Source organism: Vigna unguiculata, chromosome 7 (genome assembly GCF_004118075.2).
Source record: "Vigna unguiculata cultivar IT97K-499-35 chromosome 7, ASM411807v1, whole genome shotgun sequence".
NCBI lineage: Eukaryota > Viridiplantae > Streptophyta > Magnoliopsida > Fabales > Fabaceae > Vigna > Vigna unguiculata.
The window spans coordinates 29,391,483-29,418,957 of NC_040285.1; the positions used below are offsets into that span (position 1 = coordinate 29,391,483).

A 27,475-nucleotide genomic window follows, 5' to 3' on the forward strand; every position below is an offset into this window, starting at 1 on the left:
GTGTGATAATTTCCTGTTTCTAATGTTTTTTGATTACACCTCTTTTATGTTTTTATTATAACATGTGGCTCGAAGTGAAGGATACATTATTTAAAGGATAATTCGTGGTCCTTAATTGTCATGCCTTAACTGATTGAGATCTGAAAGTCGTGATTTGTTAAGATTTAGATTTTTATAAAAAAAAAAAGAAAAAGAAAAAGCAGGGAACTACAACACATTAGTTATAAAAACAACAAAATTGATAGATTCTTCCGCCTCCCGCATTTGTAAACCTAAACCAATAGCTATGATTCGAGTTTTAAAGAAAATGAAGTTATTACATGTTTTAGGTGTCTCCTTCGCCGGGTTAATTGTCGTCACAGCCTCAATCTTCCTACCACGAGCGAGGATGGTGAGAGAGCAGAAGAAGTTGATTCCACTGCTAAAAAAGACGAAATCTAACCGTCTTATAGAGATTGAAAAGTTCTCCCACTACGTTGGTATATGATGTTTAATCTGTGACTTTCAATCTTTCTGTTCTCTCCAATGAAATAAGCTAAAAGGAAAATACACATATATCATGATTTTATGTACATATATAGTCTATTATATATCTGTTTTTTCACTTTATCTAACTCCTTGTCACATTATATAACTTATAAATTTATTATTTTATTCTTTTTATATTAAATCTTCATGCACTTTTTCAGTGTCTATAATATATGTTGTATAATGTTTTCACTATCTTATTTAGTTGATGTGGCTGCAGCAAGACAGATTGGATTTAAAGATGCTAGTGAGGTTCCATATGTATATTGGCCCAGGACCTTTTGAGAAGATCCAAAGAATGTGATGAAAATATCTATGAATACATTTGTAGTGTCAACGGGAGCAACGCTTATTCTTTATATATGAATCTCATGGATGAGTTTGAGAGATGCGTTAACAGTTATTTAGCATTTCACTGGAATCAAGTCACACATGTCATTAATTTGGTATTTATCTTATCTTACCTTGTTCGTTCACCAATATTTTTTTTTTCTTTTGAAAAATATATATAAAGTTCGTGAACAAATTATGAGTTAATAATAAAGTTGATGTCACCCTTCCAAAGTAAATTATACGTGAATCCTAACTTAATATCTATATATATATAGGCTTTAAGTGTTGAGTCTGGACATACGAAAAAGTTCAAGAAAATTATATTGGCAGCTATGAGGTAAAATTATATTTTCCTTAACTTGTACAATATTTTCTAATATAGTTCAAATTAATGTCACGATAGTGTGATGGAGCTAAAAGTTTTCAAAGTTTTAATGATATATATTTCTTAGTATACATATATTAAATATTTGTTTGGCTATATTATGGTGTGGTGTTCACAGAAAACAAAGGTTTGAAAGAGAAAACAAGAATATTCAGGTGACAAGAAGGTTGTATACTTCGACAGAAGAGATGAAAGCAAAAAATGGTGACATGGATGAGGTTATACCCAGCGAGAGGAGTCCGATTTTACTACTTATAGGGGGTGGCATGGGAGCCGGAAAGAGTTGTGTCCTTGAAAATGTTCTCAAAGGGTATTATCACTCAACTTATTATCCTTCTTTGACACTAATAGTTTTGCAAAATAATAAGAAGTAAGATGATGATGAAAACACAAGATATACAAGATACCAATCCAAGTATTTGACACGTAAATACGATGATGATATAGAGGATGGATCTCACTAGTTCATTCACCGTATAAATTAATTTGATTGATGTTTATCTTGTTATAGAATATATAGGATCACAACAATCTAAATTCAATGTTGAAGTACGAATTAAATTTTATGTTCTAACTTAGTTTCAATATTGAAGTAAAATTATTTATACCTATCAAACGGCTTTGACAGAGCACTTTGGTCTCGAGAAGCTACAAATGCTGTGATAGTTGTTGAGACAAATGTCTTTAGTGAGACTGAAATCATATATATGGCCCTTAATTCAAGAGTTCACCATGATGACATGCTCCAAACTGCTGAATTGGTATGTTTATGTGTGAACACTTGCATGTTAAGAACTTTCATGTTCATATAAATTTTATTTTTAATTTAATTAGCTATTACAAAATGATCGAGATATGTTAGATTTTCTTATTAGTTAATTTTACTCAAAATTTGAACAGATGCATCAATCTTCCACTCATGTTGCATTATCTAAGCTTGTGACAGCTCTAAATGAGGGTCGGGATGTGATCATGAATGATACCTTATCATGTGAGTCATTTATAAAGCAGACTATTGCGATGGCAAGAAATATTCACGAATACCAATACCAAATGGGAGTAGGGTATAAAGTAGCTGAAGATGGGACGGTCACCGAAAATTACTGGGAGAGATTACATGACACAAAAGAAGAAAATCAATCAAAGGAAATTTCTAATGGAAAACCATGCACGAAAAAGCCTTATAGCATTGCGCTATTTGGCGTGGTTTGTGATAGTTATCTTGCTATGGTTAGAATCATTAGGTATACATGCTTGTGAGTTGTACCATGTTACTAATTAGGTAATTTGTTTTATTGGTTTGACGATTAACATTCACATTTGAATTTGACAGGAAAGCTATAATAACAAGGAGTGCAGTGAACATAAATTCACAGTTGAAATCTCACAAAATGTTTGCTAATGCATTTCCAAGATATTGTAATCTTGTTGATTACGCCAGACTCTTATGCACAAATGTTGTTGGTCGTTCACCAAATGTGAGAGTTTGATTTTACTTTGTGAATATCAAAATGTCATGGAAATAATAACTTGTTTGTAATACATAACAGACTATAAGGAGCATATTCGAGAATGAGGATCGATGGGGGACGTGTATTAAAAATTACAAATGCTTAAAAGTGTTAGCCGATTTGAATGCTGAAGCTGATTCCGTCTACGAACTTCACAAGGAACCCAACCCCATAATGGAACCTCATTCTCTTTGGAGTAAGATTGTTGTTCTATCACCCTCAAGGAAAAGTGATAAAAAGGATTTGAGGGAGTCCATTAAAAAAATAGAAAAATCATTCAAAAAATATAACCAAATTATTGTGTAATGAGTAGTATTCAACTATCACTATAGGTTTTGAAGTTTAGTTTGGTATCTGTTAGTAGTATGGATTTAAGACAGGGAAGATTATTGTATTCTTTTCATGCTAAAATCCACAAGTAAATTATTTGATGCAGCTTATTAGCTTTATAGATTAAAGATCCTCAAAATCAGTAATATCCCCTCTAGCATAACCATGTTCGTAGTCATCGACCATGTATAAAGTGACCTGTGGAATAATTCGATTCCAGAGAATTTCATACGAACAAAAAAATACACATACATCTTACGAAAATTGCATGCTTCCTATTATCTTTCTGTTGAATGGTGTGGGTCAAAAACTTTTGCTGCCAGCGTGCCAACATATATTAACATGTACTCAAAATAAACTTTGGTAGGTTGTAAGGACATATATTGGATGATTGGATTGTTTCTGGCTACAGAAACCAAGGAGTGGTCTTATGCGGAGGAAATAAATTTTTATCAGCAAAGATTGAGAGCATCATCTCATCACTGCTCATAATAATAATAATAATAATAATAATAATAATAATAAATCAGAGCAGATGTGAAGCGGTGAAAACTTAGAGAGCATCACAAGAAAAAAATAATGAGAGTAGTAAAACAACTGCGGCATGTCAACTTGTTAAAAGTTCAGAACAGAGAATCTGGTAAGTACTTTAATATCCAATAACTAAGTAAAGAAAATTGCACTGTTCTTGTTCTTGTTCTGGTGTCATATTAATTCTAGATTACCGGCATCCTTCACCATTGAAACCCAACAGTCTTGATAGATAAATGCTATTGAGCTCCAATAACTTGAGGTATTTAGCCATCATATTTCTCTGATTTCTCAATAGCCTTCCTCAATTCTTTTTGGTCTTCTATTCTTGAAGGTGCCAAAATTATTTCACTCCAAATGGAACCGGATTCCATGACGGTGTTTGGTTCCTTGTAGAGGTTATAGATGCAATCAGCCTTAACATTCAAATTGGCTATCCTCTCCATGCATTTAAAATCTCGAGGATGCACCAGTAAATCTTCAACACCATCTTTCCATCCTATGAGCTGCAATGTATTCTAAAAGTTATTTTCATGACATTTGGCACAATAAAACCAAATTTTCACATTATAACTAAAATTGTTAAAATAAAATTATTAAAATTTACCTTTGGTGGATGATCGATAGCATTTGTAAAATAAAGCCTGGCATTATCGACAAGCTCACAATATTTTGGAAATGCACGGGCAAATCTTTGATGAGATTTTAGTTGCGCATTCACCCTTACTGCTCTTCCTGTCGCAATAGCTCTCCTGTCAAAATTCCAATATGAAACGTTAGTCGTCAAATATACAAAATCAATTGCTTAATGAGTAACTTAGTAAATATGTATATACCTAATGCCTCTCACTATAGCAATATAGCTATCACAAACCACGCCCACTAACTCAATCCTGTAAGGTTGTCGAGTGTTTGATTCTCCTGTTGGAGGAGTTTCCCCGTGTTCATCTTCAACCCAATAATTCTCAATGACAGTCCCATCTTCATTCTCTTTATAGCCTTCCCCCATTCTATATTTGCATCTGTGAACATTTCTTGCCATAGTAATGGTCTGTTTTACAAATGGTTCCCATGACAAGGTACTGTCCATGATTACATCTCGACCTTCATTTAGCGCTGTCACGAGGAGAGATGATGCAGCACGGGTAGAAAACTCATGCACCTGTTCAGATCATATTTGATAAACATAAAACTGTTATTAATTATAAATAAGAAAGAAGATCTAACCTATCTCACATATTTCATAATATTTAAATTAAAAAAAAAATTTACTCAACATAAACTTTTAAAATATGTGCATACACAATAGTCATAAGTTAAAAAAAGTACAAATACAAATTGAAAGTCTTCGCATACCGTTTCAGCACTTTCCAGCCCCTCATTATGATCACGACCCAACTGAACGGTGGTGGAATTAAGAGCCTTATATATGTCATCTTTTTCTTTAAAAGCATCTGCCTCAACTATCACAGCATTGGTAGCTATTTGTGACCAGAATGCTCTGCAAAGCCAGTATATAAGTATAAATAATCAAATTTATAAAGTAAAGTCATTATATAAATATAAATAATCTTATTCAAATTTATAAAGTAGGTTGTAATTAAGAAAGAATTCTTTTCATATTTGAATATTATATAATAAATTCTATTTATAATGTTGTAGCTCTCACAATTTCTCAGAGCTAACAGATTTTATATTATAACAAAAGAGTCTACTACATGCCTCAAGAAAGAAAAGTATTCAGCAGCAATACAAGTGTTTACTTTTGATATGTTATGGATAAACCGGTGGACAGTAATAGATGGCTATATTTATGACTAAATATGGGAGGGTGCAGGAAGTAACTGCCTAAGTGGATTTTATTTACAATCTTGTAATAATTCTCACCTATGCTTATAGCTAATGATAAAAGAATTAGCACTAAAAAAGCATTTACTATATGTCTAAAAAAATCATTCAGTAATATAACTAATTATTTGATGTGCTATTATTGGATCGTTGCATCATCATTTTACTTGTTATTCTTACCCATCATTTTTTTTATTATTTTGTATTGAGATAAATTTTATAAAACAATCAACAGATAATCATCATATATTTTAATAATATTATAGTGTAATAATTCAATAGGTTGAGAGTTACTCCTTCAGGATGGCTTCACGGATGGTGCTTTTTCCAGCCCCCATGCCACCTCCCAGAAACAGCAATACTGGACTCCTCTCAGGTAAGTTCGCGGGCACCATTTCTTGATTACACTGCAGTGCTTTCATTTCTTCTACTAAGGTAGAGAATACTCTGGTTACTCGCAAACTCATAATAACTCTTTCAAACCGTATTTTCCTGTAGACACACCGTATTAGCATATTAGCAAAGTATTAAGTACAACAAATATTTAGATTAATATGTATTCTCTTACATGATTACATAATGCATTTCTCTGCATTTCTCACATATTTAGAAACATATGTTCTTAAAATTTCAAAAACTTTTAGTTTAACAATATTATGAGATGCTATTTTACAAATAATGCAAGGATTAAAGAAAATAAAATTTTACCTTGTAGCTGCCAAGATAATTTCCCTCAGCTTTCTTATAGGGGGAGACTTCACGCTTAAAGCCTGCAATCAACCCATCAATGGAATAATTAATATAGTAAGTTTAAAATATATATGACTGTATTTGGAGATTTAATATGAAATTTCAGATTATCATTGCATGATAGCAAAGCAAAATAAAATTCCCAACCAGTCTTAAGTAAGAATGTAAGGAAAAAACATACGGATAAATAAATACTAAGAGGAGCTAAGATTTATACTTGATTAATAATAGATGGAGCTTCATTCCAGTTGAATGAAAAATAGCTTAGGATGCATTTTTCAATTTCATCTACAAGCTTTATATATAGGGAATCTATGTTTTCTCCGTTGGAATGAGAAATATACTCATAGATTCTCCCATCACACTCCTCGCTTCTTTTCAAATAGTCTTGGACCAACGAGCATAAATGTGGAACTTCTTCCGCGTCTTGAAATCCCAGTTGTCTTGCTACAAATGAATAACACCATATAAAAAACATTACCATGTAGGTTAAAGGAATTGAGAACCCAAAACAAACTTACCAACATAGTGAGAAAAGCCTTCTGTTTTTCCAGATTTCTTCTTAGGAACGACCTTCTTTTTCTCTCTTTCTTTCCCACCACTCTGGAGGTACGAGAAAGCGGCAGCGGCGACAATTAAACCGGCGGAAACAATTAGAACATCTGACAACTTCATTTCCTGTAAAACTGTCTCAAGTAATGAGAAAATGAAAAAACACTACAAAAAAAAATGTGTTTTAGTGATCACCCATTTTGGTCGCTAAATGACCAAAAATCGGTAGCAAATCGTTTAGCGATCGAAATAGAGACTCAGATGGTGAAATACTGCAAAGATTCAGATGGATTTGGTGTTGTTCTTTCACAACTACGTTATCGACGCTTCAACCAATAATTCTTCCCTCGACCAACTCTTTCCAATCATCGACAACGTATTTAATTTCTCCTTTTCAATTTATTTATTTTGGATTCCGATTTCTCTTCGTTACGTTGTGTTTTGTGTTTGCAGGATTTGGTGTTGAAGATCAAGCATGGTGACCAAGCTATGCTTTTTGTTGAACTGGCTCTTCCAATACGAGCTTCTTTTCCAACTTCTTGTTGAGGCTCTCGTTGGCGTCGTTGCCAGGAAGCACATGCACGATCGCTACTTGTTGCTTCGTTGGTGCCTCCTCCTTCGGAATATGGTTGAATTTGAAAATTCTGCTCATCAATCCATTTTGGTGGTGAGTTTCTAATTTCCACTCTCGCTGTTTCAACTTATGTTTCGACGAACAACAAGTTTCGAAATAGGAAACATTTTTACTTTCAATTCATTTGGTGTAATCAATTAACTTGTGCTTGTTAGGGATACGGGAGAGGTATGGAGATTTGTTGAAGGTGTTCCACTTGCCTTCCGGATTTGGCCAACATTGTTAGTAAAATAAGGTAGTGTTGTTTTTCACACACCTCTTTCTTGTTACAAAGTGTAATGCCAGCAGACGTTCATGATGTTTAATGGTAGATTTTAACTCGAGTATTTGTTCTTTGTATAAACTTGCGATTCTAAAGATCTATCACTAACTATAAAGTCAAAATATGCAAAAAATGCATTTCAGGTTGGGAATACAAAACCCTGTGATAGGGGTATGTTAGCTAGATGTGTGTTTGTTGGGACATTCTGCTATGGTAGTGCCTACTTTAATTCTGAACAAGTGGTGGATATAGCAAGCCTAAAAAATCTTGATTCTTCCTTGCATGTGATGCAAAATCAGAACCAGATTCTTGCACTTGTTCAACATTATGGTCCCATTATATACTTTCATCCATATGACATGTACATGCCATTATCAGTGCAATGGTTTTTCAAGAATGGTGCAAATTTGTATCTTGTAGGTAGTAGTAAGGGTAAAGCTATAGAGTATATACTTTTGGATGCTACGTGTAATTATGTGTGTCTAAAACTTTGTTCATTGGAAACAGAGGAGGACTCTTTTAGGAGCAGACCACAACAAGAAGAACTGCAAGACACAACAAGCACAGATGAATTGGAGAAAATTGAAGCTCCATTTTTAGATTCCCCTGGTGCAGAAGAACTTGCCAAGTCTTTGCAAATGAAAAGAGAAGACGGTAAATTAAGAACACTTTCTAGCCATGTGATCAACTTCCAAGGGAAGAATCTGAGGATAAACATTCCCTTGACCACACCGTCCAGAAGGTGGAAACATCCCCCTGAACAAAACTAATTTGCACCATGCTGAAAAGATGATCAAAGGAGGTTTCATTGAGCTCTACAAAGGCCTAGGATATCTAAAAGTTTACAAGTAAAAAAAAAAAAACTTGTTTTTCAGGCATGTTTGTTTAATAAACTTAATAGAAGTATAACATTTAATATGAAAAATCTTATGTTTTGTCCAATTTTCAAGAACTTGAACATGCTTGCATTTATAAAGATTCTGAAGAAGTTTGATAAGGTAAAGTGAATTAGAGGCTTCAAAGTTGATGCTACAAATGGGGTTTCAACTATGTTGTACTAAATAAACAGTACAAAACATTTCTCTGTGGTTTTTCAGGTCACAGAAAAACAAATTCTTCCCATTTATCTCAAAGTGGTTGAGAGTTCCTATTTCAATAGCTTAGATAAGGTAAATCTCAGGCAAACATACACTAAAAGTGCTTCCTAGTAAAATATTTGAGTTCCATCAAATAGACTGATAAAAATATGTGTGATACCATATCAAATCATGTCAAGAGTTTGGCCACAAGTTATGCTTGCACATGAATGGTCACCAACAATCTCAAGTGGCAAATAATCGTATGTTTCATTTGTGTACCACTAGATGACCTTGAAGCATGCAAAATAAAAATTAGATATAGTTGTCTGTCACTTGCACAAAGATTTCTTTAACTTTTTGAACTAGCTTGGCTTTGTTTGCTTATTACTCAAATGACAGGTGGTGAAGTTAGTAGATGAAGTTGGCAGACAAAGTTGAGGAACTGTTAATAAAAAATTTTGTTGAGGAAAACTGAAGATAGGCCATGAAATACCTTAGACCAAGCCAACACAAAGAATCACATGCTGTAACTTTCTTCATTGGTGAGTTGCTCTCAGCCAAGTATTGGTGTTTTTTTACTTGCACTTATTTTTTGTGTCTTTTGCTTGCCAATCATTTTGGTAGAGATCTTTAGTCTTGTTTTCTTTGTGACCATTGGTATAAAAAAAAACCACAATATGGAACCTTTTAAGGCACTAGGTTCACGAAAGGAATGGCACTAACTGGCCCACTCTTTGGTGGATGGGAAGTACAAGTCCCATTCTACTCTATATATCATATTTAAACCTTATGCAGGATGAAACTTAAAAGGCCCATCTAAACATATAAGGGAAGTATCTCAATGGTTCTTTGGCAATGGTGCCTATGTGGGTTTCACTAACAAGATTATGCCCATGTGGGTTCCTTTAGTGCAATTATAGCATCTGTTTCATCATTTCTTTATTTTTGCAAGCTAAAAGCAAGAAAATAGAGTCAAATTTAAAGTTCCATGACCTTATTAATTAATTCTAGGTGAATTTATGGAGTGAATAGATACAAAATTGTCAAAAGCTTTTTACTCTAAAGAATGCAGATTGAGTTTTATGACCCAAAGACACCTTTCTTCACTTCCCCAAGATTCCTCCCACCCACACTACACCATTTCCTATTATTTGTGTTTACACGTCTGCCAGTTTGACTGCTGCAATTGTCAATTCCCTCCCCGCATCTAGGTTTTATTTGTCATAATTGTACTACATAAAGTTGAGAAACTTTTTCATTCCACTCGTGACATTCTTAGTGAAGAGTGATTGGTCCTTCTAAACTACTCACTAAGATTTTTACAAAAGTAAATATTTGTATTTAAATTAAAGTTAACAAAGGATGGAACTTGGTATTTGGTTTTATATTTACAAGAACTGTGCAGTGCATAATTAAGATTGAAATGTATATTAGATGTTGCCATTTTTAGTTATGGTGGTATTTGATATTTCTTATTTCTAAATAGATAAATTAGGAACAATTTTAAAATGTAAAAAAAAGGCAATTCTTAACATTTTTTAATTCTTACAAAATAAGATAATTGGTAACATTATTTAAATATTAGCAAATACATAGCTAACATTTTTTTTTAAATGTTAGAAAATGTATAGGTAACATTTGTTAAGTGTTACAAAAAATTTAAATTGGCAACATTTTTTTAGTGTTAGTAAAGATGCTACCTAGTAACATTTTTATAAATGATACTAAAAGTACATAAAAATGTTGCTAAAACCTTTTGGTAACATGCACTATACATAACATGTGTATAAATGTTGTCTTTGCAAAGGACAACATTTTTTTAGCTTTTAAAAACATTTTTTAAATGTTATTAAAATTAGTATATGTATGCAAAATTACTACAACCTAAAAGTCAATAATTTATTTTAAAATTTTACGTAAATAAGAGCCTAACAATATCAAAAATGAAATGAAATAACATGTAAAATTTTATTATGTAATCAAATATTAGGTAATAACATATAATTAACACATAAAGAGTGAAACCAATCTTCAAAACACAACATTTAATTAAAATATAAATTGAACATGAATAAGATAAAATGTTAACTCAATAACTCACCTCTATTGCAACTTAGTGAAACCTCACAAACAACCTTCTCCAAATAAACTGTAAAAGGGAGAATCCAATATATATTTTAATTAATATTAAATAGCAACTATCTATCAAGCAAATATTTACACTTTTAATTTCAAGTCATGAGTATAGAACTTTCTAAATAGAAATAAAAAAAGTGTTTATATAAGATCAACTTTTAAATTGACAATTTTCTATTCTTTTTCATGTTAATCATTTCTCGGAACAATTTTTTACGTGTGTACAACCATCCATTGTTCTTGTCCTTTTAAATCTAGGTTCCATCAACATTTAATTAAAATTTAAATTGAACATGAGCAAGACAAAATGCTAACTTCATAACTCACCTTTGTTGCAGGTTCACAACTCTTGAATGTTACTTCTATTTTCTCCCAAGTTTTCACTAGGCAACTTAATGAAACTTCACTCAAACAACCTTCTCCGATTAAACTGTAATGTGATAGGAAAAACTTAGAGAATCCAACATATATTAATTAATATTAAATATCAATTAAACTTTCAAATATGATACAGAGTAGCCTTCATTCTATCTTTATAACATGGATTTCAAACTAAAATTTTCATTCAATTTTTTTACATACAGTATAATCAAGCAAAAGGAACTTAGAGATTATGATATAAATTTTGAAGAATGTAGCAAGTACGTGAACCGAACTAGTGTGAAGGAAATTGCTGCTAATGAACCGGTGAGAACGCGAAACACAGAACGAGACACGAACCACAGTGGTGGACTGCAAGAGAGCACGAGAAAGTTCGAGAGTTTCATAACACATAACCAAGTAATGAGAAAAAATGAAAAAATATTATGAACTGGAAATGAAAGGTCACACCTTTTCCGTGTTTGAAGCTTGAAGCTCCTGGATTGCTGCTACTGAACCGGTGAGAACGCGAAACACAGAACGAGACACGAACCACAGTGGTGGACTGCAAGAGAGCACGAGAAAGTTCGAGAGTTTCATAACACATAACCAAGTAATGAGAAAAAATGAAAAAATATTATGAGCTGGAAATGAAAGGTCACACCTTTTCCGTGTTTGAAGCTTGAAGCTCCTGGCGTTCCCTTCTCCTTCTCCGCTCCAACCCTTCTATTATTTTCTTTGTCTAAAACGCAACCTGCGTCTTGTCTTCTTGCTTTTTATTTCTTCTTCCAAACTGTCTTTGTCCTCTCTGTGTCACAAAGATATGGAGATAGTGATTTGCTAAAGTTTAGAACTTGTAAAAAAGAAAATGGAAAAGAAAAGCCGCAGCCGTTTGAAGGTACAATTACGAAAGCAGCAAAACTGACATTTCTCTGATACTTTTGTCTTCCGTCCACCATTTGTTAATATAAGAAAAAAAATGTGTTAAAATTGATTTTGTCGCAATGGATGTTACTTAAATTAACATAAATCGTACATTATTTTTTAAGTTTCTTTTTTTTACAAACTATTAAAAGAAGAAGAAGTTCAATTACTTACATAATTTACGTTCAATAATTTACTTGACGTACTTGTTGTAGTCAATTAATTTATTTTATTAATGGAACATTTCAAGCTTTGTCTTAAAGAAGAATTACACATAACATCTGAGTTGAGTAAATCAGTATAAAGTGATTTTTGTATTATTTATATGTCGAGTCTTCATCGGAAAAAGTCTAAAGCTCTATAAACCTTCCTTTCTTTAACCAATTATACTAACATGAAGTACATAATATAAATAAAGAAGAATGTATAGGCATAAATGTGAAATTTGTTCAAGCCAATAAACTGAACGTAAAACAGATAACAACCACGAATCTCGATGAATGATTCGGGAAAAGAATGGAAAGGCATGATCATTACCACAAATATTAAAAATGTTAATGTGATTCATAACAATGATAACAAATAAAATAAAAAAATAAAAAAAAAAAAAAAAAAAAAAAAAAAAAAAAAAAAAAAAAAAACACTGATAAATCAAGAAAACATAAAAAGAAATATAATAATTAAAAACAAAACAAAAGTATTACAAATTGAAATGTATTACATAAAAATATAACACGTTAATACGAGAGAATGAACCATATAAAGTTTATTTAAAAAAAAATATGAGTACTTAATTCAGAAAAAATATACGGTAGTTGCCATAAAAAAAGTTTCATTATTTTGAATTTCGAATTCAACTTTTTGTTAACATATTTTTATACTTTTTTTAGATTTCAAATTTCAAATTCAAACACTTTGTAACCGTATATTTAGAATTTCAAAGTTGACGATATAAATATTAATTTAAAAAAAAAATTGAAATTGAAATCAATAAATAGTTTTATATCTTTAAAAATTTAAAGAATTTATAACTTTCACATTTTAGTAAAACAGTTATTGAAATTATTTATAAACTTAATATAAGTGTATTACAAATTTAAATGAAGTATTACTTCTAATATTTTATTATTTACTTTATTTTTATTTTATTAATTATATCATTATATCATTATTTATTTATTTTTGTATATCATATTTTAATTTTATTATTATTAATTTTTATTGTTCACATATTTTCATTAAATTTTTTTATTACTTTATTCTCAGATTTTGTTTCCATCTTAAATAGAAAATTTGATTAGAAATCTGTAAAAGTTGTTTGAAGACCTTAAAAAAGTATATTAAGAAGACATCATATTTTAAAAACTTTTTAATTAAAATTTATTTTAAATTCAAACTTTATTATCATATTTTTAGAACTTTTAGTTTCATTAATATACGTTAAAATAATTATAGAAATTATTAACTATATCACATGCATTACAAATTAGTACAAAGGTGGGATGAGAGCTTCGGAGATAAACTTACAGCTGAGCTGTTGAACAAAAAATTATATCAAGGGAATTCGTGTCACCGGTTGGAAGAAGTTTCATTCTCGTCATTATAAGAGGTATTTTGAATAATGATATAAATTTCTAGAAAGGTAAAGAAAATAAAAATCCTATAAACTACTGCATGAACTAATAATTCCTATAATTATGAGAACAATCTAGAACTACCTGAATTTTAAAAGTAGGAATTTGGAGATGTTAGTACCAATGGATTAACAACTATGGCAGAAAAAAACATTACATTCAGGTAAGCAGTTCTATTGAAATATTCAAAGTTTTGATTCAGGCGTGACTTACCAAAAACGTGAATCTCTAAATAATCTCAGAAAAAAAAATTCTGTCGACTGCAAAGAAATGGAAATCATAGCAGAGGCTCAGCGCAGTACTACAACTACAACATAAAACCCTTAACCCAGAGAACATCATTTTCTCGGTAAGGAGGGCTGAAGCTTTGATTATATACATGTAGAGCCTATTTTGTGGTGCAGAGGAGTACAATAATTATAAACATTAGAACAGGCTGAGAGAGAAATAACATTTTTGCACGATTTTGATTTTTCTGTGGAAAGAGGACAATAACTTCGTTTTGTTTTGTTTTTTCAGAGGAACCTGCAAAAGAACCAGCGTATCGGTCAGTCCCACGTTTTCCTCTAAGGGAGCCACTGACATCTTTGCATGCACACCATTTTTTACTTCCTAATCGAAATATAATATGCATCAATTTATTGATAGTAAATCTTCACTAACTAATTCAATTAATATTAATTATAATAATATGCGGATGAAATAACATACATGTGTGTTTTAATGAAAGAAAAATCATAATTTTTAATTAGTATTATTTAAATTTCAAAATAAAGACAATTTTTAGTTAGTGAATTAAAAATTTGAATAATGTTTAATTAGTATTTATATTTATTATATGTTAATGTTATAATATTTTGATTTGTCATTATTTCAAACTTTTAACAAAAAAAATTATTTGTAAATTAAAGTTTTTTTTAATGTTTAATTACTATTTATATTTATTATGTCTTAATGGTATAATCTTGTATTTGTCATTATTTAAAACTTTTAACACATTTATTATTGTGAATTAAAAATTAAGTTAATGTTTAATGAGTATTTATATTTATTATGTATCAAAGTCTGAAATTGCAATGCAGATATATAAGACTCCTGTAGTATAATATTGTTGAAGTGTAATATTCATTTACAGTCTTGTAACATAATAGTCTAATAGTCTATTATTTGTTTATGTTTTGCTAAGGATAACAAGTGGATTCTGCCCCTAGATGAAAAGAGGAGTCTTTGCACAAGAATGAGACTTGAGTGCTAGTAAAATCCTTGATAAGTGTGATAATTTCCTGTTTCTAATGTTTTTTGATTACACCTCTTTTATGTTTTTATTATAACATGTGGCTCGAAGTGAAGGATACATTATTTAAAGGATAATTCGTGGTCCTTAATTGTCATGCCTTAACTGATTGAGATCTGAAAGTCGTGATTTGTTAAGTTTTAGATTTTTATAAAAAAAAAAGAAAAAAGAAAAAGCAGGGAACTACAACACATTAGTTATAAAAACAACAAATTGATAGATTCTTCCGCCTCCCGCATTTGTAAACCTAAACCAATAGCTATGATTCGAGTTTTAAAGAAAATGAAGTTATTACATGTTTTAGGTGTCTCCTTCGCCGGGTTAATTGTCGTCACAGCCTCAATCTTCCTACCACGAGCGAGGATGGTGAGAGAGCAGAAGAAGTTGATTCCACTGCTAAAAAAGACGAAATCTAACCGTCTTATAGAGATTGAAAAGTTCTCCCACTACGTTGGTATATGATGTTTAATCTGTGACTTTCAATCTTTCTGTTCTCTCCAATGAAATAAGCTAAAAGGAAAATACACATATATCATGATTTTATGTACATATATAGTCTATTATATATCTGTTTTTTCACTTTATCTAACTCCTTGTCACATTATATAACTTATAAATTTATTATTTTATTCTTTTTATATTAAATCTTCATGCACTTTTTCAGTGTCTATAATATATGTTGTATAATGTTTTCACTATCTTATTTAGTTGATGTGGCTGCAGCAAGACAGATTGGATTTAAAGATGCTAGTGAGGTTCCAGTATTATGTATATTGGCCCAAGACCTTTTGAGAAGATCCAAAGAATGTGATGAAAATATCTATGAATACATTTGTAGTGTCAACGGGAGCAACGCTTATTCTTTATATATGAATCTCATGGATGAGTTTGAGAGATGCGTTAACAGTTATTTAGCATTTCACTGGAATCAAGTCACACATGTCATTAATTTGGTATTTATCTTATCTTACCTTGTTCGTTCACCAATATATTTTTTTTTTCTTTTAAAAAATATATATAAAGTTCGTGAACAAATTATGAGTTAATAATAAAGTTGATGTCACCCTTCCAAAGTAAATTATACGTGAATCCTAACTTAATATCTATATATATATATAGGCTTTAAGTGTTGAGTCTGGACATACGAAAAAGTTCAAGAAAATTATATTGGCAGCTATGAGGTAAAATTATATTTTCCTTAACTTGTACAATATTTTCTAATATAGTTCAAATTAATGTCACGATAGTGTGATGGAGCTAAAAGTTTTCAAAGTTTTAATGATATATATTTCTTAGTATACATATATTAAATATTTGTTTGGCTATATTATGGTGTGGTGTTCACAGAAAACAAAGGTTTGAAAGAGAAAACAAGAATATTCAGGTGACAAGAAGGTTGTATACTTCGACAGAAAGATGAAAGCAAAAAATGGTGACATGGATGAGGTTATACCCAGCGAGAGGAGTCCGATTTTACTACTTATAGGGGGTGGCATGGGAGCCGGAAAGAGTTGTGTCCTTGAAAATGTTCTCAAAGGGTATTATCACTCAACTTATTATCATTCTTTGACACTAATAGTTTTGCAAAATAATAAAAAGTAAGATGATGATGAAAACACAAGATTTACAAGATACCAATCCAAGTATTTGACACGTAAATACGATAATGATATAGAGGATGGATCTCACTAGTTCATTCACCGTATAAATTAATTTGATTGATGTTTATCTTGTTATAGAATATATAGGATCACAACAATCTAAATTCAATGTTGAAGTACGAATTAAATTTTATGTTCTAACTTAGTTTCAATATTGAAGTAAAATTATTTATACCTATCAAACGGCTTTGACAGAGCACTTTGGTCTCGAGAAGCTACAAATGCTGTGATAGTTGTTGAGACAAATGTCTTTAGTGAGACTGAAATCATATATATGGCCCTTAATTCAAGAGTTCACCATGATGACATGCTCCAAACTGCTGAATTGGTATGTTTATGTGTGAACACTTGCATGTTAAGAACTTTCATGTTCATATAAATTTTATTTTTAATTTAATTAGCTATTACAAAATGATCGAGATATGTTAGATTTTCTTATTAGTTAATTTTACTCAAAATTTGAACAGATGCATCAATCTTCCACTCATGTTGCATTATCTAAGCTTGTGACAGCTCTAAATGAGGGTCGGGATGTGATCATGAATGATACCTTATCATGTGAGTCATTTATAAAGCAGACTATTGCGATGGCAAGAAATATTCACGAATACCAATACCAAATGGGAGTAGGGTATAAAGTAGCTGAAGATGGGACGGTCACCGAAAATTACTGGGAGAGATTACATGACACAAAAGAAGAAAATCAATCAAAGGAAATTTCTAATGGAAAACCATGCACGAAAAAGCCTTATAGCATTGCGCTATTTGGCGTGGTTTGTGATAGTTATCTTGCTATGGTTAGAATCATTAGGTATACATGCTTGTGAGTTGTACCATGTTACTAATTAGGTAATTTGTTTTATTGGTTTGACGATTAACATTCACATTTGAATTTGACAGGAAAGCTATAATAACAAGGAGCGCAGTGAACATAAATTCACAGTTGAAATCTCACAAAATGTTTGCTAATGCATTTCCAAGATACTGTAATCTTGTTGATTACGCCAGACTCTGCTGCACAAATGTTGTTGGTCGTTCACCAAATGTGAGAGTTTGATTTTACTTTGTGAATATCAAAATGTCATGGAAATAATAACTTGTTTGTAATACATAACAGACTATAAGGAGCATATTCGAAATGAGGATCGATGGGGGACGTGTATTAAAAATTACAAATGCTTAAAAGTGTTAGCCGATTTGAATGCCAAAGCTGATTCCGTCTACGAACTTCACAAGGAACCCAACCCCATAATGGAACCTCATTCTCTTTGGAGTAAGATTGTTGTTCTATCACCCTCAAGGAAAAGTGATAAAAAGGATTTGAGGGAGTCCATTAAAAAAATAGAAAAATCATTCAAAAAATATAACCAAATTATTGTGTAATGAGTAGTATTCAACTATCACTATAGGTTTTGAAGTTTAGTTTGGTATCTGTTAGTAGTATGGATTTAAGACAGGGAAGATTATTGTATTCTTTTCATGCTAAAATCCACAAGTAAATTATTTGATGCAGCTTATTAGCTTTATAGATTAAAGATCCTCAAAATCAGTAATATCCCCTCTAGCATAACCATGTTCGTAGTCATCGACCATGTATAAAGTGACCTGTGGAATTAATTCAATTCCAGAGAATTTCATACGAACAAAAAAATACACATACATCTTACGAAAATTGCATGCTTCCTATTATCTTTCTGTTGAATGGTGTGGGTCAAAAACTTTTGCTGCCAGCGTGCCAACATATATTAACATGTACTCAAAATAAACTTTGGTAGGTTGTAAGGACATATATTGGATGATTGGATTGTTTCTGGCTACAGAAACCAAGGAGTGGTCTTATGCGGAGGAAATAAATTTTTATCAGCAAAGATTGAGAGCATCATCTCATCACTGCTCATAATAATAATAATAATAATAATAATAATAATAATAAATCAGAGCAGATGTGAAGCGGTGAAAACTTAGAGAGCATCACAAGAAAAAAAAATAATGAGAGTAGTAAAACAACTGCGGCATGTCAACTTGTTAAAAGTTCAGAACAGAGAATCTGGTAAGTACTTTAATATCCAATAACTAAGTAAAGAAAATTGCACTGTTCTTGTTCTTGTTCTGGTGTCATATTAATTCTAGATTACCGGCATCCTTCACCATTGAAACCCAACAGTCTTGATAGATAAATGCTATTGAGCTCCAATAACTTGAGGTATTTAGCCATCATATTTCTCTGATTTCTCAATAGCCTTCCTCAATTCTTTTTGGTCTTCTATTCTTGAAGGTGCCAAAATTATTTCACTCCAAATGGAACCGGATTCCATGACGGTGTTTGGTTCCTTGTAGAGGTTATAGATGCAATCAGCCTTAACATTCAAATTGGCTATCCTCTCCATGCATTTAAAATCTCGAGGATGCACCAGTAAATCTTCAACACCATCTTTCCATCCTATGAGCTGCAATGTATTCTAAAAGTTATTTTCATGACATTTGGCACAATAAAACCAAATTTTCACATTATAACTGAAATTGTTAAAATAAAATTATTAAAATTTACCTTTGGTGGATGATCGATAGCATTTGTAAAATAAAGCCTGGCATTATCGACAAGCTCACAATATTTTGGAAATGCACGGGCAAATCTTTGATGAGATTTTAGTTGCGCATTCACCCTTACTGCTCTTCCTGTCGCAATAGCTCTCCTGTCAAAATTCCAATATGAAACGTTAGTCGTCAAATATACAAAATCAATTGCTTAATGAGTAACTTAGTAAATATGTATATACCTAATGGCTCTCACTATAGCAATATAGCTATCACAAACCACGCCCACTAACTCAATCCTGTAAGGTTGTCGAGTGTTTGATTCTCCTGTTGGAGGAGTTTCCCCGTGTTCATCTTCAACCCAATAATTCTCAATGACAGTCCCATCTTCATTCTCTTTATAGCCTTCCCCCATTCTATATTTGCATCTGTGAACATTTCTTGCCATAGTAATGGTCTGTTTTACAAATGGTTCCCATGACAAGGTACTATCCATGATTACATCTCGACCTTCATTTAGCGCTGTCACGAGGAGAGATGATGCAGCACGGGTAGAAAACTCATGCACCTGTTCAGATCATATTTGATAAACATAAAACTGTTATTAATTATAAATAAGAAAGAAGATCTAACCTATCTCACATATTTCATAATATTTAAATTAAAAAAAAAATTTACTCAACATAAACTTTTAAAATATGTGCATACACAATAGTCATAAGTTAAAAAAAAGTACAAATACAAATTGAAAGTCTTCGCACAGAAACATACCGTTTCAGCACTTTCCAGCCCCTCATTATGATCACGACCCAACTGAACGGTGGTGGAATTAAGAGCCTTATATATGTCATCTTTTTCTTTAAAAGCATCTGCCTCAACTATCACAGCATTGGTAGCTATTTGTGACCAGAATGCTCTGCAAAGCCAGTATATAAGTATAAATAATCAAATTTATAAAGTAAAGTCATTATATAAATATAAATAATCTTATTCAAATTTATAAAGTAAGTTGTAAGAAAGAATTCTTTTCATATTTGAATATTATATAATAAATTCTATTTATAATGTTGTAGCTCTCACAATTTCTCAGAGCTAACAGATTTTATATTATAACAAAAGAGTCTACTACATGCCTCAAGAAAGAAAAGTATTCAGCAGCAATACAAGTGTTTACTTTTGATATGTTATGGATAAACCGGTGGACAGTAATAGATGGCTATATTTATGACTAAATATGGGAGGGTGCAGGAAGTAACTGCCTAAGTGGATTTTATTTACAATCTTGTAATAATTCTCACCTATGCTTATAGCTAATGATAAAAGAATTAGCACTAAAAAAGCATTTACTATATGTCTAAAAAAATCATTCAGTAATATAACTAATTATTTGATGTGCTATTATTGGATCGTTGCATCATCATTTTACTTGTTATTCTTACCCATCATTTTTTTTATTATTTTGTATTGAGATAAATTTTATAAAACAATCAACAGATAATCATCATATATTTTAATAATATTATAGTGTAATAATTCAATAGGTTGAGAGTTACTCCTTCAGGATGGCTTCACGGATGGTGCTTTTTCCAGCCCCCATGCCACCTCCCAGAAACAGCAATACTGGACTCCTCTCAGGTAAGTTCGCGGGCACCATTTCTTGATTACACTGCAGTGCTTTCATTTCTTCTACTAAGGTAGAGAATACTCTGGTTACTCGCAAACTCATAATAACTCTTTCAAACCGTATTTTCCTGTAGACACACCGTATTAGCATATTAGCAAAGTATTAAGTACAACAAATATTTAGATTAATATGTATTCTCTTACATGATTACATAATGCATTTCTCTGCATTTCTCACATATTTAGAAACATATGTTCTTAAAATTTCAAAAACTTTTAGTTTAACAATATTATGAGATGCTATTTTACAAATAATGCAAGGATTAAAGAAAATAAAATTTTACCTTGTAGCTGCCAAGATAATTTCCCTCAGCTTTCTTATAGGGGGAGACTTCACGCTTAAAGCCTACAATCAACCCATCAATGGAATAATTAATATAGTAAGTTTAAAATATATATGACTGTATTTGGAGATTTAATATGAAATTTCAGATTATCATTGCATGATAGCAAAGCAAAATAAAATTCCCAACCAGTCTTAAGTAAGAATGTAAGGAAAAAACATACGGATAAATAAATACTAAGAGGAGCTAAGATTTATACTTGATTAATAATAGATGGAGCTTGATTCCAGTTGAATGAAAAATAGCTTAGGATGCATTTTTCAATTTCATCTACAAGCTTTATATATAGGGAATCTATGTTTTCTCCGTTGGAATGAGAAATATACTCATAGATTCTCCCATCACACTCCTCGCTTCTTTTCAAATAGTCTTGGACCAACGAGCATAAATGTGGAACTTCTTCCGCGTCTTGAAATCCCAGTTGTCTTGCTACAAATGAATAACACCATATAAAAAACATTACCATGTAGGTTAAAGGAATTGAGAACCCAAAACGAACTTACCAACATAGTGAGAAAAGCCTTCTGTTTTTCCAGATTTCTTCTTAGGAACGACCTTCTTCTTCTCTCTTTCTTTCCCACCACTCTGGAGGTACGAGAAAGCGGCAGCGGCGGCAATTAAACCGGCGGAAACAATTAGAACATCTGACAACTTCATTTCCTGTAAAACTGTCTCAAGTAATGAGAAAATGAAAAAACACTACAAAAAAAAATGTGTTTTAGTGATCACCCATTTTGGTCGCTAAATGACCAAAAATCGGTAGCAAATCGTTTAGCGACCGAAATAGAGACTCAGATGGTGAAATACTGCAAAGATTCAGATGGATTTGGTGTTGTTCTTTCACAACTACGTTATCGACGCTACAACCAATAATTCTTCCCTCGACCAACTCTTTCCAATCATCGACAACGTATTTAATTTCTCCTTATCAATTTATTTATTTTGGATTCCGATTTCTCTTCGTTACGTTGTGTTTTGTGTTTGCAGGATTTGGTGTTGAAGATCAAGCATGGTGACCAAGCTATGCTTTTTGTTGAACTGGCTCTTCCAATACGAGCTTCTTTTCCAACTTCTTGTTGAGGCTCTCGTTGGCGTCGTTGCCAGGAAGCACATGCACGATCGCTACTTGTTGCTTCGTTGGTGCCTCCTCCTTCGGAATATGGTTGAATTTGAAAATTCTGCTCATCAATCCATTTTGGTGGTGAGTTTCTAATTTCCACTCTCGCTGTTTCAACTTATGTTTCGACGAACAACAAGTTTCGAAATAGGAAACATTTTTACTTTCAATTCATTTGGTGTAATCAATTAACTTGTGTTTGTTAGGGATACGGGAGAGGTATGGAGATTTGTTGAAGGTGTTCCACTTGCCTTCCGGATTTGGCCAACATTGTTAGTAAAATAAGGTAGTGTTGTTTTTCACACACCTCTTTCTTGTTACAAAGTGTAATGCCAGCAGACGTTCATGATGTTTAATGGTAGATTTTAACTCGAGTATTTGTTCTTTGTATAAACTTGCGATTCTAAAGATCTATCACTAACTATAAAGTCAAAATATGCAAAAAATGCATTTCAGGTAGGGAATACAAAACCCTGTGATAGGGGTATGTTAGCTAGATGTGTGTTTGTTGGGACATTCTGCTATGGTAGTGCCTACTTTAATTCTGAACAAGTGGTGGATATAGCAAGCCTAAAAAATCTTGATTCTTCCTTGCATGTGATGCAAAATTAGAACCAGATTCTTGCACTTGTTCAACATTATGGTCCCATTATATACTTTCATCCATATGACATGTACATGCCATTATCAGTGCAATGGTTTTTCAAGAATGGTGCAAATTTGTATCTTGTAGGTAGTAGTAAGGGTAAAGCTATAGAGTATATACTTTTGGATGCTACGTGTAATTATGTGTGTCTAAAACTTTGTTCATTGGAAACAGAGGAGGACTCTTTTAGGAGCAGACCACAACAAGAAGAACTGCAAGACACAACAAGCACAGATGAATTGGAGAAAATTGAAGCTCCATTTTTAGATTCCCCTGGTGCAGAAGAACTTGCCAAGTCTTTGCAAATGAAAAGAGAAGATGGTAAATTAAGAACACTTTCTAGCCATGTGATCAACTTCCAAGGGAAGAATCTGAGGATAAACATTCCCTTGACCACACCGTCCAGAAGGTGGAAACATCCCCCTGAACAAAACTAATTTGCACCATGCTGAAAAGATGATCAAAGGAGGTTTCATTGAGCTCTACAAAGGCCTAGGATATCTAAAAGTTTACAAGTAAAAAAAAAACTTGTTTTTCAGGCATGTTTGTTTAATAAACTTAATAGAAGTATAACATTTAATATGAAAAATCTTATGTTTTGTCCAATTTTCAAGAACTTGAACATGCTTGCATTTATAAAGATTCTGAAGAAGTTTGATAAGGTAAAGTGAATTAGAGGCTTCAAAGTTGATGCTACAAATGGGGTTTCAACTATGTTGTACTAAATAAACAGTACAAAACATTTCTCTGTGGTTTTTCAGGTCACAGAAAAACAAATTCTTCCCATTTATCTCAAAGTGGTTGAGAGTTCCTATTTCAATAGCTTAGATAAGGTAAATCTCAGGCAAACATACACTAAAAGTGCTTCCTAGTAAAATATTTGAGTTCCATCAAATAGACTGATAAAAATATGTGTGATACCATATCAAATCATGTCAAGAGTTTGGCCTCAAGTTATGCTTGCACATGAATGGTCACCAACAATCTCAAGTGGCAAATAATCGTATGTTTCATTTGTGTACCACTAGATGACCTTGAAGCATGCAAAATAAAAATTAGATATGGTTGTCTGTCACTTGCACAAAGATTTCTTTAACTTTTTGAACTAGCTTGGCTTTGTTTGCTTATTACTCAAATGACAGGTGGTGAAGTTAGTAGATGAAGTTGGCAGACGAAGTTGAGGAACTGTTAATAAAAAATTTTGTTGAGGAAAACTGAAGATAGGCCATGAAATACCTTAGACCAAGCCAACACAAAGAATCACATGCTGTAACTTTCTTCATTGGTGAGTTGCTCTCAGCCAAGTATTGGTGTTTTTTTACTTGCACTTATTTTTTGTGTCTTTTGCTTGCCAATCATTTTGGTAGAGATCTTTAGTCTTGTTTTCTTTGTGACCATTGGTATAAAAAAAAACCACAATATGGAACCTTTTAAGGCACTAGGTTCACGAAAGGAATGGCACTAACTGGCCCACTCTTTAGTGGATGGGAAGTACAAGTCCCATTCTACTCTATATATCATATTTAAACCTTATGCAGGATGAAACTTAAAAGGCCCATCTAAACATATAAGGGAAGTATCTCAATGGTTCTTTGGCAATGGTGCCTATGTGGGTTTCACTAACAAGATTATGCCCATGTGGGTTCCTTTAGTGCAATTATAGCATCTGTTTCATCATTTCTTTATTTTTGCAAGCTAAAAGCAAGAAAATAGAGTCAAATTTAAAGTTCCATGACCTTATTAATTAATTCTAGGTGAATTTATGGAGTGAATAGATACAAAATTGTCAAAAGCTTTTTACTCTAAAGAATGCAGATTGAGTTTTCTGACCCAAAGACACCTTTCTTCACTTCCCCAAGATTCCTCCCACCCACACTACACCATTTCCTATTATTTGTGTTTACACGTCTGCCAGTTTGACTGCTGCAATTGTCAATTCCCTCCCCGCATCTAGGTTTTATTTGTCATAATTGTACTACATAAAGTTGAGAAACTTTTTCATTCCACTCGTGACATTCTTAGTGAAGAGTGATTGGTCCTTCTAAACTACTCACTAAGATTTTTACAAAAGTAAATATTTGTATTTAAATTAAAGTTAACAAAGGATGGAACTTGGTATTTGGTTTTATATTTACAAGAACTGTGCAGTGCATAATTAAGATTGAAATGTATATTAGATGTTGCCATTTTTAGTTATGGTGGTATTTGATATTTCTTATTTCTAAATAGATAAATTAGGAACAATTTTAAAATGTAAAAAAAAGGCAATTCTTAACATTTTTTAATTCTTACAAAATAAGATAATTGGTAACATTATTTAAATATTAGCAAATACATAGCTAACATTTTTTTTTAAATGTTAGAAAATGTATAGGTAACATTTGTTAAGTGTTACAAAAAATTTAAATTGGCAACATTTTTTTAGTGTTAGTAAAGATGCTACTTAGTAACATTTTTATAAATGATACTAAAAGTACATAAAAATGTTGCTAAAACCTTTTGGTAACATGCACTATACATAACATGTGTATAAATGTTGCCTTTGCAAAGGACAACATTTTTTTAGCTTTTAAAAACATTTTTTAAATGTTATTAAAATTAGTATATGTATGCAAAATTACTACAACCTAAAAGTCAATAATTTATTTTAAAATTTTACGTAAATAAGAGCCTAACAATATCAAAAATGAAATGAAATAACATGTAAAATTTTATTATGTAATCAAATATTAGGTAATAACATATAATTAACACATAAAGAGTGAAACCAATCTTCAAAACACAACATTTAATTAAAATATAAATTGAAGATGAATAAGATAAAATGTTAACTCAATAACTCACCTCTATTGCAACTTAGTGAAACCTCACAAACAACCTTCTCCAAATAAACTGTAAAAGGGAGAATCCAATATATATTTTAATTAATATTAAATAGCAACTATCTATCAAGCAAATATTTACACTTTTAATTTCAAGTCATGAGTATAGAACTTTCTAAATAGAAATAAAAAAAGTGTTTATATAAGATCAACTTTTAAATTGACAATTTTCTATTCTTTTTCATGTTAATCATTTCTCGGAACAATTTTTTACGTGTGTGCAACCATCCATTGTTCTTGTCCTTTTAAATCTAGGTTCCATCAACATTTAATTAAAATTTAAATTGAACATGAGCAAGACAAAATGCTAACTTCATAACCCACCTTTGTTGCAGGTTCACAACTCTTGAATGTTACTTCTATTTTCTCCCAAGTTTTCACTAGGCAACTTAATGAAACTTCACTCAAACAACCTTCTCCGATTAAACTGTAATGTGATAGGAAAAAATTAGAGAATCCAACATATATTAATTAATATTAAATATCAATTAAACTTTCAAATATGATACAGAGTAGCCTTCATTCTATCTTTATAACATGGATTTCAAACTAAAATTTTCATTCAATATTTTTACATATAGTATAATCAAGCAAAAGGAACTCAGAGATTATGATATAAATTTTGAAGAATGTAGCGAGTACGTGAACCGAACTAGTGTGAAGGAAATTGCTGCTACTGAACCGATGAGAACGCGAAACACAGAACGAGACACGAACCACAGTGGTGGACTGCAAGAGAGCACGAGAAAGTTCGAGAGTTTCATAACACATAACCAAGTAATGAGAAAAAATGAAAAAATATTATGAACTGGAAATGAAAGGTCACACCTTTTCCGTGTTTGAAGCTTGAAGCTCCTGGATTGCTGCTACTGAACCGGTGAGAACGCGAAACACAGAACGAGACACGAACCACAGTGGTGGACTGCAAGAGAGCACGAGAAAGTTCGAGAGTTTCATAACACATAACCAAGTAATGAGAAAAAATGAAAAAATATTATGAACTGGAAATGAAAGGTCACACCTTTTCCGTGTTTGAAGCTTGAAGCTCCTGGCGTTCCCTTCTCCTTCTCCGCTCCAACCCTTCTATTATTTTCTTTGTCTAAAACGCAACCTGTGCGTCTTGTCTTCTTGCTTTTTATTTCTTCTTCCAAACTGTCTTTGTCCTCTCTGTGTCACAAAGATATGGAGATAGTGATTTGCTAAAGTTTAGAACTTGTAAAAAAGAAAATGGAAAAGAAAAGCCGCAGCCGTTTGACGGTACAATTACCAAAGCAGCAAAACTGACATTTCTCTGATACTTTTGTCCTCCGTCCACCATTTGTTAATATAAGAAAAAAAATGTGTTCATATTTGAATTTTGTCGCGATGTTACTTAAATTAACATAAATCATACATTATTTTTTAAGTTTCTTTTTTTTACAAACTATTAAAAGAAGAAGAAGTTCAATTACTTACATAATTTACGTCAATATTTTAAAAATTAATTTAAAACTCATGACCCCCACATAAATGACAA

The 27,475-nt window shown here is 31.8% G+C and overlaps 2 protein-coding genes and 2 pseudogenes across 3 annotated transcripts; 2 read left to right on the plus strand and 2 right to left on the minus strand.

The window, feature by feature from the left end:
- Nucleotides 1–388: 388 nt before the first annotated feature.
- LOC114191372 lies at nucleotides 389–2,736 on the plus strand (annotated as a pseudogene).
- Nucleotides 2,737–3,680: 944 nt separating this feature from the next.
- Nucleotides 3,681–6,233, minus strand: LOC114192698. The gene is made up of 6 exons (XM_028082483.1): nucleotides 6,175–6,233; nucleotides 5,761–5,958; nucleotides 4,975–5,119; nucleotides 4,455–4,780; nucleotides 4,226–4,370; nucleotides 3,681–4,124 (listed from the first exon to the last, which is right to left on the minus strand). Exons 2-6 carry the CDS (start codon nucleotides 5,931–5,933, stop codon nucleotides 3,885–3,887), a joined length of 1,029 nt encoding a protein of 342 aa, XP_027938284.1. The 5' UTR covers nucleotides 5,934–5,958; nucleotides 6,175–6,233; the 3' UTR covers nucleotides 3,681–3,884.
- A 9,221-nt stretch (nucleotides 6,234–15,454) lies between these two features.
- LOC114191376 lies at nucleotides 15,455–17,809 on the plus strand (annotated as a pseudogene).
- A 924-nt stretch (nucleotides 17,810–18,733) lies between these two features.
- On the minus strand, nucleotides 18,734–27,084 carry LOC114192655. Of its 2 annotated transcripts, none has more exons than XM_028082430.1 (13): nucleotides 26,981–27,084; nucleotides 26,788–26,881; nucleotides 26,613–26,688; nucleotides 26,284–26,386; nucleotides 25,922–25,969; nucleotides 21,818–21,974; nucleotides 21,514–21,743; nucleotides 21,255–21,316; nucleotides 20,841–21,038; nucleotides 20,059–20,203; nucleotides 19,530–19,855; nucleotides 19,301–19,445; nucleotides 18,734–19,199 (listed from the first exon to the last, which is right to left on the minus strand). In XM_028082430.1, exons 6-13 carry the CDS (start codon nucleotides 21,969–21,971, stop codon nucleotides 18,960–18,962), a joined length of 1,500 nt encoding a protein of 499 aa, XP_027938231.1. In that variant the 5' UTR covers nucleotides 21,972–21,974; nucleotides 25,922–25,969; nucleotides 26,284–26,386; nucleotides 26,613–26,688; nucleotides 26,788–26,881; nucleotides 26,981–27,084; the 3' UTR covers nucleotides 18,734–18,959. The 2 variants fall into 2 exon arrangements, with proteins under 2 accessions (XP_027938231.1, XP_027938230.1); XM_028082429.1 differs by having other exon boundaries at nucleotides 21,818–21,982.
- Between the last annotated feature and the right edge of the window lie 391 nt (nucleotides 27,085–27,475).

Bases quoted from the DNA above. Each gene is read 5' to 3' on its own strand.
- LOC114192698 (XM_028082483.1), bottom strand. From the start codon at position 5,933: ATGAGTTTGCGAGTAACCAGAGTATTCTCTACCTTAGTAGAAGAAATG. The intron at 5,120-5,760 runs GTAACTCTCAAC...CTGGCTTTGCAG, and splicing joins CGTGAAGCCATCCTGAAGGA to AGCATTCTGGTCACAAATAG. The intron at 4,371-4,454 runs GTATATACATAT...GAATTTTGACAG, and splicing joins GCTATAGTGAGAGGCATTAG to GAGAGCTATTGCGACAGGAA.
- LOC114192655 (XM_028082430.1), bottom strand. From the start codon at position 21,971: ATGAAGTTGTCAGATGTTCTAATTGTTTCCGCCGGTTTAATTGCCGCC. The intron at 21,317-21,513 runs GTATAAATCTTA...GGTTGATTGTAG, and splicing joins CTCCATCTATTATTAATCAA to GCTTTAAGCGTGAAGTCTCC. The intron at 19,446-19,529 runs GTATATACATAT...GAATTTTGACAG, and splicing joins GCTATAGTGAGAGCCATTAG to GAGAGCTATTGCGACAGGAA.